The sequence below is a fragment of the Pempheris klunzingeri genome, chromosome 14 (assembly GCF_042242105.1).
Source record: "Pempheris klunzingeri isolate RE-2024b chromosome 14, fPemKlu1.hap1, whole genome shotgun sequence".
Taxonomy (NCBI): domain Eukaryota; kingdom Metazoa; phylum Chordata; class Actinopteri; order Acropomatiformes; family Pempheridae; genus Pempheris; species Pempheris klunzingeri.
Genome location: NC_092025.1, coordinates 5059530 through 5077695, shown reverse-complemented (window position 1 = coordinate 5077695; position 18166 = coordinate 5059530). Strand labels below are relative to the sequence as shown.

Sequence of the window (18166 nt, the reverse complement as noted above, 5' to 3'; positions counted from 1 at the left end):
TTTAATTAAGCTGTTCTGAACCAAACAGATTTCTTCTCTCATTCAGACAATTAGAGAATGGCTCTCCAGAGCCCACCATCGAGGAGAAGAAACCCCGGCCCCCTGAGCCCGGTGAGTCCTAAAACCAGCGGAGATGATGTAAACATTACAAGTTCTACATATATTACCTTTATCCCTATTACCAAGAGATCATTTACATCTTCATCTGGTGCAGTGAGTGTTGAAAAGAACACATCTGGACACATCTGGAGTCTTATAATAAGGGTAGAGAGTGATCAGTCTTAGTCTGCCTCTTTCAAGGATGCTAAATGTCTTCGTCAGTCAGGTGAAAGTGCATAACAACCAGATGGAATCTAATGCTATTGGCTGAGTATTTTTCTGCTAACTGAAGGATGCATATGTCAGAGTGAATGTGCTGTGCCCTGCTGGAGAGGCTGTTCAAAGCTCAGGCTGCATCATGCTGAACTCTGCTTGTCTTCCTCAGGTGGACACTCAGAGTCGGTCAGGGGCTTGGCCTCACACACTGCCCTCTGCCCCTTCAACCACAACAAGATCCCCTCCGACTATGATATTCTGCTGCCCCCCCAAGGTAGCCCACCCCAGCTGGAACCCATTCCCACCCTCACCTCCTCACATAGCCACAGCTCCTTGTCTCTTTTTCCCTGTTTTCCCCGTGTTGTCAGGTGGACCATCTGATCGTATCTCAGTATCAAAGCTGACTTCATCCAGTGAATCACTTGATTCATTGAAGGATATCCGTCTCTTTTTTTATCCACATGATTTGATTTTGTGAGATTCTTGTGAAGTGTGATACATAACAAGCAAATTATCAGAAGCTCTTCTCATAAACCCCTAAACAACACTGACTTTATTATTAAATACTATTTCATATATTCAACTCTTCCTCAAATATCCTGCAGTTGGTGCACAACAAAATGTCTGCTGTGTTCCATCAAACTTCCTGCAGCAGCACATGTCACGTAGTCCTCATTTGAATAGGAATGAATGTGCAGTGCACTATGCTACAGTAATGCTGTAAACACATAGCAAAACCAGGCGGCAGTTGTACAGTAGCTGCTTGGCTATAATCACTGTTGCTTATAATTGTATCTTTGATGTTGTAGAAGCATCCCTTCAGGGTTTTGTAGTCATAAATGTCTTAGATGCACATGAGTAAGTATTTCAAACAGTATTTTCAAACTTGATCCTTTGTCTTTGACCATTTTTACCACAACACGTTACTAAGAGCCTTCTAGCAACTCCTGTCCCAGTCCTCCTCCTCCTCCTCCTGTGAAGTCCCCACTCTAAAATATCCTCTCTTGGCTTCTCTCTAAAGGACAGCATGCCAGCCGCTCTTCAGCATGCTATCCCACAGCTGGGACTGCTCTTGGTTCAGACTTAATAGCAGCATCAGCCACTTCCTTATGGAATAAGAAGAAACTGTGAATCAGAGCAGAGTAGAGAGTTCAGCCTCTTCTGTGGTTTCTGTTGTGTTTCAGCATTAGAAGACCCCTTCAACAGCCACCCTCCATCCCAGCCTCCTCCTTCTCCTCCTCCTCCTCCACCACCGGCACGACACAGCTTCACCGACCTCTCCTCCTCTTCACCGTCCTCGTCCTGCAACTCCTCCATGTCTTCCTCCTCTGTCAGTACACGACCACACAGGCCCTCCTCTGGACAGGAGCATCTGCTGTTAACCCCTGGTGAGCTGGCAAACTCCCAATGTTTGGTTCACATCAAATCAAAGTATAAAGTGAAACACACACACACACACACACACACGCATCTCTTAGAGGGCTGTGCTAACCGAATGATTTTCTCACTCCATGGATCAAGAGGTTATCAAGCACATCATTGACAGCTTTACTTTGTTGACTTGTTTACCTGAATTCTTCTGTGTCATCTGTGGTCTAGACACTGTGTTTGACATGCTGAACAGTGCCGCTCCTCTGCCTCCAGTCAGACGACATACAGAAAATGTTAAAGGCTCTCGAGGCTGCCTGGAGTATGATCCTTTACCTGCCAGTCAAGGTACAGTCCCAGCTCCCTCTCAGCAAATGACTACATGAGTCAGTGCACACACAATATGGAAACATGGTTTTAGACCTCAGTTATCTCAAATATTTTGGGGGATCAATCAATCAATCAATCAATCAATCTTTATTTATATAGCGCCAATTCACAACAGCGTTATCTCAAGATGCTTTACATAAAGAGCAGGTCTAGACCAAACTCTTTAATTAGAGAGAGACCCAACGATTCAGGAGTTCAAAATTAAGGATTCAAGAATTCCCACATGAGCAAGCATCAGATATTATATTATATTATATTGAGCAACAGTGGCAGGAAAAACTCCCCTTGTGACCAAAAAGATCAAAGAATAAGAATAAATAAACATCAGCAAGGGTAGCAGTTTTCTCATACATTTTAAATTCATCTCCTGTGAAACAGCCCTTCCTCTTGTCTCCTAATTTAAGATCTTAAAATGTTTGTCTTTCACTGCACTGATCTTTATTGTCAAAATAATCTGCTCCTCAGATAAAATATCCAAAAGTCGAAGCTTATCAATGAGCCTTGCACAATATCAGAACCTTGCTTGTCTCAGCTCTGTTTGTTTGATCTTTGTATGTCTCAAAAATGAGTCCAAGCAAGATCTACACAGAAACTTCAGTGTCTCATTGATGTGTTACAAATACATTTCAGATGCTTTCTGAACAAGAGTGTTGTTTCTAGAGCAGGGGCCCTGCTGGGCCTGCTGTTGGCGCTAGAGGGACAGTCTGACTGTGAGTGTAGGCTAACAAGCAGGTTACTCTCAACACTGCACACATTCCTAATCCAAGCCCTGATCATGACCCTGGCCCCACTCTAATGTTGGATATCTAAACCAGGTTCCACCAGGCTCAGTGCTTTCCGGATATGAGGTTTGATTTCTGTGGCGTGTTGGTGACACCATGAGTCGAATGACTTGGACTACATCTGGTTTCGATGGATTACCGACCTCAGTGTTTTTCAGTCCTGGTCCAGGGGCCTCCTGCTCTGCATGTTTCTCCGCTCCAACACGCCTGATTCAAATAACCAGCGGGTCATCAAGCTCAACAGAAGCCTAGAAAAGACCCATTCATTTCTAAAACGTGCAGACACCCCAGGACCAGGGCTGAGAAACACTGCACATGTTTTATTGTGTTTCTTTTACATTTCTGATAAAGATTTTGTGCATTATGATGTTTCATCTACATACATCTTCTCATGTGTCTCTTAAATTATTGTCCCCAAACCATTTATCAGGCATACAGACAGGCGTAGGTCTACTTGACACCACAATATTGGAATCATAGTCACGCAAGCCTTTTTCTCTTGTTTGTGTATTTATTGCTCCTTAAGGTTGCAAAGGGGAAAACTGTGAGAAGCAAGAGAGCTCCTGCATTTCGTGTTTCTGTCCCCAAGCTGGACAGAATCATTTGTCTGAGATTGATTCATTCCTATACTCTTTATTTTCGGGTGTTAGGAGAAACAGATCAGAATTCAGTAATCTCTAATAAGAAGGTTGTTTATTTCTGATGAGACCAAGAAAAGACTTGTGTGAGTACCAACATTTTCCTGCAGGCTTGTTCTCAAGCAATAAAGTTTTGGGAAAAGTGCAGAATTGTAGGAGAAAGGAGCTAAAGACATGCATGCAGTGAATACCTTAATGTCCAGTTTCTAGCTGTGAAAACAGTGATTACGTAAGCCTGCAGTGCAGAACGTATGTCTTCCCCCTGTGGCACTGAGAGTAACTGCACAAACACTGTGGATGGGAGCTTATGACGTATGCCTCCAGGGACTGCTTTCTTATTTTGGCTGTAATCCTTCCATCTGAATGCACAGTTTCTTTTTATATCTGGAGCATCAGGAACGGTTCTTGGACACCCCTTAGCTTTTTCCACCATCCTGTTAGTTACTGTAGCCTAGACGTCCCTGCGGCTCTTCCACCCTTCAGCTCTGGCAAACCAATCATTGCTGGTTGATGTAAAACGCATCACTACTGGAGCACCGGCGCAGGAACGTCACACACCAGACACCAGGTTTAAAAGCTGCTGTATACTGTTACACACAGAGAGATCTCACTGGCAGTGATTGGCTGAATCAGCACTGTGTGAACTTGTTAGACGAGGACTTGAATGCAACTGAAAGGAACCGTTTATATGTAGAGGTCCTGCACTCCAAGCTTTAGGTAAAGTGTCTGAATTCTTACTCCACCTTTGATAATTGTGCAAAATTAATAACCATGTCAGAATGCAAGCTTCCCATTCTAGCACCACACCATCACACCTCCTCCTCCATGCTTCAGGGAAGGAACCACACATGTAGAAAACATCTGCTCACCTTCTCTGTGTCTCACAAAGACGGGAGCATGGAACCAAAAATCTCACATTTCGACTCATCAGACCAAAGTACAGATTTCCACTGGTCTAATGTCCATTCCTTGTGTTTCTTCGTCCAAGCAATTCCCTTTTTCCTCTTGTTCTTCCTTAGTAGTGGCCTCTTTGCAGCAATTCGACCACAAAAGCCTGATTCACAGTCTCCTCTGAACAGTTGATGTTGAGATGTGTCTGCTACTTGAATTCTGTGAAGCATTTCTGTGGGCTCTGATCTGAGGTGCTGTTAATTTGTGGTTTCTGAGGCTGGTAACTCTGATGAACTTGGTCTTCCTTTCCTGGGATGGTCCTCATGAGAACCAGTTTCATCACAGAGTTTGATGGTTTTAATGTCTGCACTTGAGGATACATTCAAAGTTCTTGAGATTTTCTGGACTGACTGACCTTCATGTCTTAAAGTAATGATGGACTGTCATTTCTCTTTACTCAGTTGAGTGTTTCTTGCCATAATATGGATTAGAACAGTAGTCAAGCAGGGCTATTCACTGTTTAGAGCTGTGTAAAACAACTGATGGTCTCACCACATTAAGAAGGCAAGAAATTCCACAAATTAACTCTTGACTCTTCAAAAAGTGTCTGCTTTGAAGAATCTACACTATAAAACATATGCTGGTTTAACATTTTAGTTTTTGTTTACTACATAATTTCATATGTAGTTCATAGTTCTAATGTCTTCCAATAATGTAGAAAATAATAAAAATAAAGAAAAACCATTGAATTAGAAGGTGTGTCCAAACCTTTGACTGGTACTGTATTAAAGTAAAACTTGTGATCTTTTCAATCAATTAATAAAAATGACAACACCGCTGCAGCTTTAATGATAAAGGTCTGAACTCTGAAGTTAAAAATGTCAACGTTTAGTTCTGTGACGAGCAGCATTTAATCTCCCAACCTCTCCCCGACCACTAACAACAAGCTCAAGTTTCTTCATGTGAGCGAGGGGCAATTTTCCACTGACATGATTTCTCTCCTCTCTCTCTCCAAGTATCGATGGACTGTTTGCAGGCCCCTGCCAGGCCGCCCAAGCCACTGCCCAGGAAGATCCCCCCAGACAGCCAGTCAGGCAAACCCCACAGCCTGGAGTCAGAGAACGTGGATGCCAAGATCGCCAAGCTGATGGGGGAGGGTTACTCTTTCGAGGACGTGAAGCGGGCGCTGATGATCGCTCAGTACAAAGTGGACGTGGCCCGAAATATTCTGCGAGAGTTTGCCTTAGTGACCCCGAGACTGAACCTCTAGTCCCAGAGGCAGTGAAACGGGAGCACAACAGTGAAGCTGTGCCTCTGAATGGACCGACTAAAAAAGGGCTTCTTCAGTCTGCTCGCCCCAACAGAAACTAAACAAAAATATTTCAAGGGAGGCTTGCCTTTTGTTGCAGAACAGTGATGACAATGCACAACAAAATGGCTAAAACCAAAACAAGACAGAATCAAAAAAGAGAGAAAAGTCTGTCTGTGAATGATTTGACCTGTGAAAAAAGAAGCAGGCTTGTTGGTGTTTACAGTGAGCTGTGCCGGTGCTGGCCTCTGGTTGTCAAATGCTCCTGCCCTGTTTGTTGCGGGGCTTGGACTGTATGCCTGTTTCAAAGACCAAATCCTGCTACTGCTGCTACTGTTCCTCTCACACCCTGCCACCCTTGGGACTTTAGTTGAAGGGCCTTTCAACAGAGCAAGACATTTCCATCTTATTTCAGTGTAGTTCAGCCACGGCCTTTTTTTCATGTATGACCAGTAGGGGGAGCCAGACTCCATCATTTCTCTTCTCTAACTCCTCTCGCTCTCTTCTCTCATGTCTCCCATCTCATCCACCTCCTTCCCTTGTGTGTTGCTTATTAGAGAATACTTGTGTGTTTGCCCAGAGTCTGGCTGACTTAACAAGGTGTGGTGAGTTAGGAGCAGTTAGGTGGAGCCAGGATGCCTTATTGATTCACTTGTTTTCTCCAAACCTGTAAATGACTCGTGGCAGACTTGTTGTTTTATTTGGACAAGAGGGGTGAAGCAGGGAGAGGATGTGTGGGGAGCGGGGGGGGTCCTAGACTAGAGAATTCATCAGCTGGGGCCTTTTTTAATTACGTTCTTCATCTGTGGACTTCAATCTTGTGAATGTATTTGGTCTGCATGAGTGAGTGAGTTATACCCTCTGAGCTCCTCTCAGGCCCAGTTTTGCTCTGTTAAGCATCTCTTAAGGCATCAGTCTCCACTTCAGCTCCACAGCCATCGCAGTGAAAATGTCTACAGTCCGCACATTTGACGAATTACTCTCAGTCTGATTTGGACCGGACTCGCTCTCTAGATCTGCAGCAATTATGCATTTTTACGAATGTGGAGTTGTTGTGTTAGACAGGCAGAATGCTGCAGAGCATTCAGACTATGAGACAAGTCATATGCATGCAGGTGGAACTCAAACCCCCTTTACCTCAGAGCTCTGTTTCTCCCTGAAGACTGCAGGATGTCTCAGCTATGCATAGATTGGATTTGTTCACCGTATTGTTTTTATTGCCTTTTTACTTTCTAGATGCTGGTAGATCTGTCCCAGACATGTTTAGGGGTGGATATTGCCATAAGACAGAGGCCATGTTTACACAGATGGTAAAACCAGACTGTTACTCTCATTCCAATTCAGGGATGATTCCAGTTTCTAATTTTGGACTTAATGTCACTGTTTTGGCTCTTGTTACATTTGGTTATGATACCATCAATTACCTTGGTTATGATACTATCGGTATCATTGGTTATACCACTGTAAGCATCTAATTGTTGAGATCTGAAAGTGGGAACACAGTGGCGTCTATCCAGATCATCTGAAGGGTTATCTGAGGACCTACTTTTTTGTCTTATGATATGAACGCTTGTGTTGCTTTGTCCCATCTGACTTCTTGTTAGTGATGTTGCTAGGTTTCCAGATCCCAGCAATTTGGAGTGAACAGTGTTATTTGTGCTGATAGAAATGAAGGCCAAAACTAAGGAAAGAAGTACCAAGCTATAAAAAAAAAAAAAAAGACCTGGTATTAAAAGTGAACCCTGTAGACATGAGGCGAGTAGAGTCGAGTAGTGCTAAAACTGTGTAATGGAAAAGCGCCATTAGAAAGATGATTTCTTTCGTGACCTCCTGAGTCCCTTAGTAGTGTTTGCTTCCATAGCAGTCACAAAAACTGGTTACGTCCTGACCGGTTCCTGCCAGATGATGTCAACATTATCTAGCCCTGTCAGAATGTATTGTCTGGGAAACATTGGGCTAAACATTGCTGGAGTGTAGATAGAACTGTGGAGCGTATCTGTTCCCCCTCACAGTACAATGTGTTGTGTCAGCCTGACGCGGTTCTAACCGTCCCATCCTGACAAATCAGGACTGTCATACTTCTACGGTTGATGCAGCAAAGTGAGCTGGGCACCTGCAGACTGTGCAGCATCTCAGTCTGTGTGTGTTTCTGTTTGTGAACAAACAAGCAGAGTCAGCCAGAGAGAACCCTCTGTCTGTTTGGACTGAGGTTCCTCCTTTGTGCTTTGAGTTGGTCCGAAGTGTACCCAGGGAGCCCACTAAACACATGGAGCACAACGCATATTATTGACCCAATATTCACCTCCACGCTCACATTTTTCCTGCAGCCATTATGAGGTTATCAGAATTCATTTGAGATGATGTATTGTAGTTTTCTTCACAGAGGAGCTTTAAACTGTTGATTGATTTAGGTCCCCTGTGGTGGAGTCGAGGCTTACACAGCAGATACCTCAGTGTTTCTAGTCAAACATGGAATATTCTGGATGCAAAAATGGAAATGAAAAGCTTCAGATAGAACATCCTGATAATCCAGCAGAAAGAAATAATGATCCCAGTCTTAATAATAATTAATATTGTCACATGTATTCCTAATGTGAGGGTGCGTAAACCAAACGTGTGGTGTGGTGTGGTGTTTGTGTGTGTTGGAAAAAGCCCGGCATCCTAACAGGTTCCTCGTAATTAGACTACGATCTCTCTTTATTACCATGTGCCCTACAAGCAAAACCAGGTTACCATAGTGACCAGGTGAACAAGAGGTTGCTGTGTGCATGTAAACATTATAATTTAGAGAGTATGGCTCTCCGTGCTGCATGGTCATCCATGGGGAGTAAAATGACGCTGTATGATGGATACAAAAGTGAATGTGTGTCTGCAGTCTGGGAGGCACGAAGCACACGTGGTTTTATTTTATTTATTGTTAGGCATTTGGTCAGTTTAACAGATAACAGACATCACTTGCAGCCCCCTTATCCCCACCCCACCCACATCGTATCTTAAAGAGCAGATATCTACCCCACTGCCATCCTTTCCTTTTTGAGCAGCACTTTAAAGGGGAATACCACTGTAGTGTAAACTGTACATATGTTGATAGTGGGGTCTGAAACAGCCACAGAGTTAGTGCGGACATATCTCGTGCAGCAAAACCACACATGTATAAGCATATAATGCAGCACTTTGATAAGCAGCTTATCTGCACTTCTGACATTGGGACAGAAATGCTGCCCAGTTTATTAAAATTTTAATATTCAAACGATGTGACAGTCCTACTTGTACTTAACCAGAAAACGGTCTCTGATCCTCAGAAAGAAATCTGGTCTCCTTTTTCAGGTCACAGATCAGAGGACAGTTAATCGTTACAGATTAGACAATGAGTCATCAGTTTTTTGGTTTATGTCCAGCAGACCAAGACACAGCTCATAGTAATTCAGATGTGAAACTCAGTGGCATTCCCCTTTAACTTGAGGCTTCATTCTTGCACTGGTCTGTTTTGTTTTTTTATTTTCTCAAACGTGAACAACTCTGAGCTCAGAATTGTCCATTCCATTGGACTCCCTTGTGAAGGGGGTAAGTGGCCTTAGGTTGCAAAGGGCAGTTTTTATTTCCATTTTCGTATTAATGTGCTCTGGTGACAAAACAAAAGTGCTGATAATATGTAAAGCATAGAGTAATGTGCAACTAATTTATACATCATTAATACTTTTATCTTGATATGTTATTTTCATGGATAAGTAAATAAAAAGTCACGATTCCTTTGTTTTATTTGATGCTTTGTGTGTGTTCCATGACAGTTTGTGCCAGCATTAAGTAGATACAATCATTTTAGCTTTGAGTGAGTGAGAAGAGGTTTGAATTGTTCCAGTAATGCAGCAGAGATAAGAAAATAATGTATCATCTGCAAATACGACTTCAAGGAGCTTCACCGTGGCTGCCAGCTACCAATGATCTGTCAAGAGAAATCTCTGAAAACTGATGGAGGGTACTTGAGATTTAAAAGAATGCTCAATTTAATTAAAAGCTATAAAAGAAAGTGACACAGTCACATCAGAGAAGCCTGTACGGCTCCATGCTAATGTGTTCAACTCACTCTGAACTGATGAGTAAGGAGGAGTAGTCTCTCACTGACAAAGAATAGTGTTGGTGTTTGTAAATTGTGTGAAGATGTTGAAGGATCACCCTGGTGGTTTTCTACATCCCAAACTAACAATGAATGCATCTACTAATGGGTATTTTGTGTATATGAAAACCTGATGTATGTCATTCCCCTGTGCCATAGAGCCCCATACCTGTCCAAAAACTATGAAAACCACATCAGTGGGCCTCAGTGGTCCTACAGGTCCCTTCATTACCATGAACACACACTCACTCATTTACACAGACAACATCCTGCTGCTCCAAAGAGAGCAACTTTATGCTCTCTCTCTCTCGCTCTCTCTCTCTCTATATATGTATATATGTATGTATATAGATATATATGTATATATTTATATATCTATATATGTATATATTTGTGTGTATATACATGTGTGTATATGTGTGTATATATATGTATGTATATGTATATGTGTATATATGTATATATATGTGTGTGTGTGTGTGTGTGTATATGTATGAATATATGTGTGTATATATATATATATATATATATATATATATATAGAGAGAGAGAGAGAGAGAGATCTATCTATCTATAAAAAATAAATATAAATACACTGTTGCCCATAAAGTTGGAATAATTGTTCAATAACCCCAATTTTGTTAAAGCCTGAATACACAGTTTGCAAAGGTTAATTGTGGTTTAAGTTTCACTGTGATATGTTTGGAAGAGTTTGATCAATAAAGTTGAGAAGATATAAACTTTATTTATCAAGAATGAATCACATTATCACAATCATTTCATGAGAAGAGGTAAAAAACATTTTATTCCAACTTTATGGGCAACAGTGTATATATATATATTTTATAGGCTTGACTTTCGAACTCAGCTGTACACTGTTTACTCAATATATATGGGGGCTGAGAGCCACAGACAGTATGGAGGTCAGACAGCATTAACAAACAGTGTCAAAAATATAGAATGGCACCAGCTTTGTCCTTCAAAATGTACGCTCCTATTCTCCCATTGCACCATGTTCATGAATATCCACAATTATAAAGGTGCTGTAAAAGAGTGTGTCCACTCTAGCGCTTCCCTTTCACTGTAGTACACAATGCTGATTGCAGTTAAAGACGCTATATTAGTTTATATGCTACATACTGTAAATGTAATCTCAATAATTATTTAGTAAGAACTGAAGGTTACGTAACAGTGTACCTTTGATGGTTTAGGTAGCCTTAGACTCATTCTAATTTTGGATGGATGTTGGTTCAAAGAGCAGAAGAAATCAGGACACCTCCAAATGCTGCTAGTATGAAGCTGATTTCCTGGGAATACGACTATTTTGATCAAGACATCATATGTTGGATTTGCGCCACACCACTCTGGAAGCTAATGCAGAGGCCTTGGAGAGTATGTTGAGTTTGAAATGCCAAAACCAAGAGGTGGAGGTGGTGATGTTTTTCCAGCAGTGAGCCAATGTGAATCATCCAGAAATTGCGTCTGATCAAAATAACTGTTTCCGGGGGGTGCTGGGTTTCTGCGTCTGTATTTCTACACAATGCCTTAGAGTACATGCAAATGATGCAGGGGCTTAAGCACAAGCTGATTCCCTGAAAAACACTCAAAACATGGATTAAAGGGGCATCAAGAAACAGGAAACTGAAACAACAGTGATGAAGCTCGTCTCCTCCTACACAGTCTCAGTTGTCCTCCTACCCCCCACATCTTCCAGGGCTGGGAGTAGTTGGCAGCTGGCACAAACAAACTCAGATTGTCATCACACAGAGACGTATCCGATAATTAGCACGGAGATCCAACAGAAGTGGTTACATCACAATGTGAAACACAAGAACGATGTTACAGCTGTGCCACTCGTTAGTTAGCAGTTTTAAGTTTTTCTCTGGTTTAGGGGTGACAACAGAAGGAGAAAGATTACTCTACTGTACTTTAAAGATTTCATTCAGTTTTCCGCTCTGTGTCTTAATGTCTGTCCTGCTTGGATACTTGGAGGCTAACTGGTTCAACTCTAGCTGGAGCCACTGTGGTCTTTCTCTGGGACGTGGACCAAAAACTGGGCCAAAATTGCCTCTCTGTGGTACATGTGGCTGCGTGTCTACTGTGGCTGGAAAGGACAAGAAGTCTGCTTCAGCTCATTATGCTGTACTTTGTGGTGAGAAATGAGTTTATGTCCAGATTTGAATACTGTGCAGAAGTATAGATTTTTTGCAACAGACAACATGATTATGGTCTGATTCCAAACGTGTTGCTGCCTGACTTGGTTCATTTAATTAGAGGAGCTCGAAATTCTCAGAGGACATTAAATGATACAACTAAGAGCACACCAGTTCAAAACACAATCCAACGCAGTCTCCCTTGCAAGCAAAGGTACAAGTCTTTATCGAAGGTTCCTGCAGGACTGCAAATCCCAAAAGTAGGTTCAATAGCTCTAAATCATATATGTGCCACTGATCCAGGATGGATGTGACTAAAACAGGCCTTTGGAAATACTGTGTTTTCTAAATGTATTCATTCTACTGTATGTCAACCTTCTCTCATGATGACTGAAGCAGGAATGACCTGAAACACATGTAATGTCTGGAACGTCATGTAATGAGATTAGACCTATTCCATGTATTGCTGGGTGTTACAGACAAAATAAGTTTTTCTCGTGGGAGATTAAGATGAGCGCCAACTCGCTGGAACCACACTGCTGCAAGTATGTGAACAAAATGCTTTACAAGACAGAACAAATGCGACAGAAAGCTCAAAGCTGCACACTACCGTGTCTGTACATATAAATGTGGGACTATTTGCTGATGAAAAAAAACCATACACACCACAACTAACACTTTTTCAAAATGTATACTTTATTGTCAACAACAGTACAAAAACAAAAGTCTGTATTTACAACACTGCTATGGCCTTCTCATCGAACCCTCTTTGGTTTCACTGCTAACCTGATTATTTGAAAAGGAACAAAAGACATGAGAAAAGTATTGGCTAGGTGCACTCACGATGTTGACCCGCTTTCTTGTCATATAGTTTTGCAACAATCCACAATATGATTATACTTGAGAATGGAATGTCATCTCTTTGCAACAGCTTGTAAAACTGGCATACAAGAGACAATCACAGGATCAGCTGGTGTATGATTCTTTAAGTTACCATTTTATACGTTGACAAAACCAGCCTACCTTTAATTACCACAGAGAGGTTTTCGCCAGATGAAGACAAATTCATTAAATATTTGATTACTGGCAATAATCATAATCCACTGAACCAGATTTTAGGTGGATATGAAAGCTGGTGCCTGTTTTGTCAAGTTGTTAATCAGAGTTTGTATATGTGCTGTAAATGTAGTCAGAGAGTGGAGATGTTGTGAACTTAACAAGAGTGTACACAGTAAACTTTTCAGTAATCTATAAATGGTATATGATTCCTTTCAGTCTTTCTCTTTCTCTTTGGGTGTTGCATTGTGGGATGAACCAGAGCAAAATGGTGAAAATACAGAAAACCACCCTTTTTTACGCCACTGTCTTCAGTTTGGGTTATCCTTCACACCACTGAGCTAAAAACAATAACAATAATATTAATTATACAGCAGAGAATGAGCACAGATGCCGTGTCACCTTATTTACTGTCATGTAACTCTTCTAGCACGCAGTACCTTTTCAATGATGAAGCCTTCTACACAGGCTAAGAAAAGAATTATCTTGCATGCTGCAGCATCCAGGTAGGTTGCACGTAGAATATAAATACATCAAAAACACAAAAAACAGAATTCAGACCTGGCATCAGTAAAGTTCTTCCAACATAAAAACATGACACATAAAATATTAAATCTATTCCAAAACCATGCTCTCAGCCTTGAGAGGATGGTCCAGGAAGTGTAGAGCACACCGGTGAAGACATGAAGACAACAGTGTAGTGTATTCAGCTAAAGCGCAGGTGATCAAACTCATTTTAGCATAAATTTAGAAAAGAAACGTTGTGGCAGGACACGTTTTTGCATTTGTTACGAGTTGTTGCACTTTTCCAATGACTTCTTGCCTTTTCATTTCTTTTTGCCTTTTCAGATGACAAAAATAACTAATTAGTGGTTATGCTCTGTTCGTTGATGTCCAATTTACATCTACACAAATGCAATTTCAAACACGGGAAGTTTTTTTGGGGGGGATCACAGTTACAATTAACTGCATGTATACAAACCATTCACAGTACGTCCAGTTCCTTAACTAATATCATGACTATAACTAGGACCCTACCATTGTGGGCATCCGTTAAGTAGATTCAGACAATCCATTTGCCAGTGTTTAAAAACTAGAGAACATAAGTCTGGAGGTTAAGATATGATGAGGTTCTCGTCTGTGAAGTTTGAGGACAGTTTCAGTAGAGTTACACAGCAGTGAAGTGTCTTTTTCTCTGAGCACAGGCAGAGGCTGTTCCACACATTGGGCAAGTCAAAAATAAACATTGGCATGCTCAGCCAGGGCACACGCATAATTGTGATTTGTTATACAGACCTTAAAAAGTGTACAAGGAATTTACATTCTTTGAAGAAATTTAGAAACTGTCAAAAAAAAAAAAAAAAAGCGGCAAAAAAACCTACCACACAGCCTCACGGAATTAATCAAACAAAACATAACAGGGAGCATTCACCAGGAACACAAAAAACAAAATGACACAGTAACACAAGGCAGCCTCAGTACAGACTTCAGACAGCAGGTTGTGGGCAGGACTGCGTGGGAAATCACTCTGACTGTTGCTGCTTATGGGGAGCCTGATGGAGCACGTCAGCAACCGGCTGGGAGTCTGTGTTTTATTGTTGTAAGGCTGCTTTCAGCTGCAACGACATACAGACAAATATATGATCATCACAATCATGCGGGATTTTAACTTATGTTTCACAAAAACAAAAACATGATTTCTAACCCCTACATTCTTAATCCGTCCATCCATTATCTATACCGCTTATCCGGGGGGGCTGGAGCCAATCCAACAAAGTTAGATGGAGCCAAAAACTCCAGAGAAACTCCAGATAGATAAACGATGCATTTGCACAAAATCATGCATATTGTGCACCAGCTGGTAGCTGAAGCATGCTAACATGCTGATGTTTGACATATATAATGTTCACCATGTGAATGCTAAGTTCAGCCGAGGCTGACGGCTATGTCATGACCTGGTGAGTAAAAGTCAGAGGAATCCTCGAGGAAACATGAACGTCTGAACAAAATTTACAGCAATGCATCCAAGAGATGTTTTTCAGACTGGCCCAATCCTAGAGCCACACCATCAGCGTGGCTATAAACAGATTTAACGGTGTGGTTAAAACACCCCCACACACACTCCCACACACATGCACACACACCCACACACACTTCAGAACAGCTTAGACATGGTTTTCTACAGCAACATGGTTGTAAATGGCCTATGATAATGTAGCGATGGAAAAAGAAAAAAAAATCTAATAACAGTCATTTGTTTGCCAATTTAACTGATTTTGTGTTTTTTTGCGGACTACAGAGCGATCTGTAAAATACCAAAGGCACATTTATATGTCATGCTCATTAATCACCTTTGTGTGTTCAGTTACATCGTTCTTTTATACACACTGGAGGAATCACTTTGTTCCCCTGTGTTCAACATCTTTTCATTTGATCTGTTTCTGTGAAATACTTGGTGTAATACCTAACTAGTACCTTTCTGATTTCTAAAGGATTGGGTCGCACTTTTTCACGTCTGTCTTAAATCTGTATCCCTTTCTAATGAACTGTGATAATTCACAGTGCTTTTGTACCAAAATACATTCCAAAGTTAATGTTAGGCTTCAACAGCCTGAGTTAGATGAATATGGGGTATAAATGGGGATCTTTCAAAGTTACAGACTTTTAGCACCAAACTTTATTACTACCCTTCCACTGCAGCTTAACAGGAGAACATACAGAGGGACTTCTGCACTAAAAAGACTAACTTTGGAAGATACCTGCTTACTTACAATCCATGTTGGAATACATTTCATCCTTCATTAATTTTGGAAGCTAATCAGGAAGGCAGGTATGATCAGGAGAAATGATTATAATAAGCTAAACCTGTTCGTACAGGCAGCTTTGATGTAGCTTGAAAAATTGTCCTTTAATCCTTTAATAATGATGATTATGGATCAGGTTTTACAGGCTTGAGTGATAAATGGATGATATGGGCACTATGAATAGCCACACACTGCTGTAGATCTACACCACTGACAAGTCTTAAGAGTGACAAAGCAGTCAGAGGTGCTGCTATGGGAACAGTGGTTAAAGGACTAGTGTGCAGACATTTGAGGCTGTGAGGCTGTAGATTGCAACCTGCTGAATGCCCCTCCCCTCACCCCTCCCTTAGCCTACGGTGGCCTTCTGGTGCTCTTCGTCTTCCAACCAGCGCATTTGCACTTCCAAATTCAAGCTGCCACTTTTCACAATGTGAAAACTTTGTTTGTCCATTCTGGGCTACTGTGGAAACCACACAGTGACTCTGAGTTCAAGGTGACTGAAGACATAATCATGAATATTATATTCCATTTCTTCTCTTCTTCTTTCTATGTCTTTTATTCATGGCAACGAGGCGTGTGCATGTGGACCCACTTCCACAATGACTGAGATTTATAAAACAGAGTCAAGTGTATGCACATTTTTGGAAAACTGAAAAAAAGAATGGTAAATGGTTGTACTTGTACTTTTCTTTTCTTTTCGCTCAAAGTGCTTTTCCTCTACATCCTCATTCACCCATTCACACAGCATTCATGCAGGAGGAGTCTAAATTGGAGGAGACTATTCTTTCACACACTGAAGCTGCACTTCAGCAGCAAGTTGGGGTTCACTGTCTTGCTCAAGGACACTTTGACTTGTGGACTGTATGCATACATATCCTCTGTAATGCCAGAGCTACCCACCCCTAGATTTCTGTTCAGCACGTTAGCCAGGCTGACAAAGAGCCAGAACTCCATTGACCCTTGTATTCCTTTAGAGCTCAGTAGCAACAACTCCATGAGCTTCATTCTAACTTTTAGAGACAAATCACCTCCTGCCCTCAACAGGCTCTGATTCAACCTCAAACTCATGGAAACAGCTGCTGGGCTTAAAGTGCATTTGGACTTTTCTCCAATTGATCTTCCTGAATTGGCTTCAATCATTTCCTCATCCAAACCGTCAACTTGTCTCCTAGACCCCATTCCTTCTAGGCTACTTAAGGAAGTCCTGTCCTTAATTAACACGTCCTTACCGGGGGACTCCCGGCAGTCTAGCCCTAAAGCAGCCCAATTGCCAATTTTGAATTCCTGAATCATTGGGTCTCTCTCTTAATTAAAGAGTTTGTTCTAGACCTGCTCTTCATGGAGAGCGTCTTGAGATAACACTTGTTATGAATTAGCGCTAAATAAAAAAAGATTGATTGATTGATTGATTGAAAGAGTGAGCCAGGGATCGATCCGGCCGCTGAGCGACAGAATGTGTATTCATTTCTGTCTTTGAGACAGCTTAGTCAGTTATCACCTCTTTTGTAGCAATTTTTCAGTAGCTATTTTTCTGTCTGACTGGCTTGGTTGTTCTTCCATCCACAGAAAAAAAAACAGGGTATATGATATGGATGGCAATTCAGAAGAATTCTTAAGATAAGAGCCTGTTTCAGCACCACTAAGTTGTTTATTTTTAGACATTTCCTTGTGAATTATTAATTTAACCTCTTCAGGGTTCTATAAACACGTACAAAATGAAAAAATAGTCCAAGGCACTCCTCAGGTGAAAAGTTTATCCACACAGCCTTCTTCAGCCCCCTGGAGAGGGCTGTTTGTGAAACTACGTGTAGGCTGCTACAAAGCTAACATGTTAAGTACTGTCAGTGTCTTGGACCTTTTTTTCTTTTGTGTTCCTACCAAAGAGCATCTTCATCACATTCATTTGAACTTCTGAGAACTCTTTAAAAGCAGCCTATTCATACATTCTGTGGAGGTTTTCAAGTGTGAAAAGCCAAGAAGGTACAGCACAGTAGGTATTTGCAGGTATTATGATATAGCAATAATAAGCCCTCATTACACAGCAGACAGGGTTTGAAGCAGGAGAACCAGTGTATAAGTGTTACCTCATTAATCCCATGTAGTACAGCCCGAGTGCCTTTAAACAGTGTGATTGTTCTCCTCCAGCTTCTTGCTCTCCTCAGATGTTCCCACCTCCTTCTCACCAGTTTTCCAGCTTCCTTGTCTGCAGTGAATATAAAATTGCAAAAGCATGATGCATCTCCTCTATAGAACGACCTTCTCACTCTGCTCCTGATGACACAGTCACTCCACAGCAGGATGCATGGTCACCTTTTCAATATGCACTCGCCACATGCCACTACTCTC

At 41.5% G+C, this 18166-nt stretch overlaps 2 protein-coding genes across 3 annotated transcripts in view; one reads left to right on the top strand and one right to left on the bottom strand.

Moving 5' to 3' along the window:
• cblb (Cbl proto-oncogene B, E3 ubiquitin protein ligase) overlaps nt 1-6400 on the top strand; it is a 55614-nt gene extending 49214 nt beyond the window's left edge. The window contains exons 15-19 of the mRNA XM_070844170.1: nt 47-111; nt 485-589; nt 1500-1703; nt 1915-2031; nt 5401-6400. Coding sequence (XP_070700271.1) covers nt 47-111; nt 485-589; nt 1500-1703; nt 1915-2031; nt 5401-5654 — 745 coding nt within the window. The 3' untranslated portion in view covers nt 5655-6400. The remainder of the gene's footprint in view (nt 1-46; nt 112-484; nt 590-1499; nt 1704-1914; nt 2032-5400) is intronic.
• A 6236-nt stretch (nt 6401-12636) lies between these two features.
• Nucleotides 12637-18166, bottom strand: part of alcama (activated leukocyte cell adhesion molecule a) — a 66249-nt gene continuing 60719 nt past the window's right edge. For both annotated transcript variants that reach the window (XM_070844171.1, XM_070844172.1), the window contains 2 exons: nt 17905-18023; nt 12637-14632 (listed from right to left, as the gene is read on the bottom strand). In XM_070844171.1, coding sequence (XP_070700272.1) covers nt 17939-18023 — 85 coding nt within the window. In that variant the 3' untranslated portion in view covers nt 12637-14632; nt 17905-17938. The remainder of the gene's footprint in view (nt 14633-17904; nt 18024-18166) is intronic.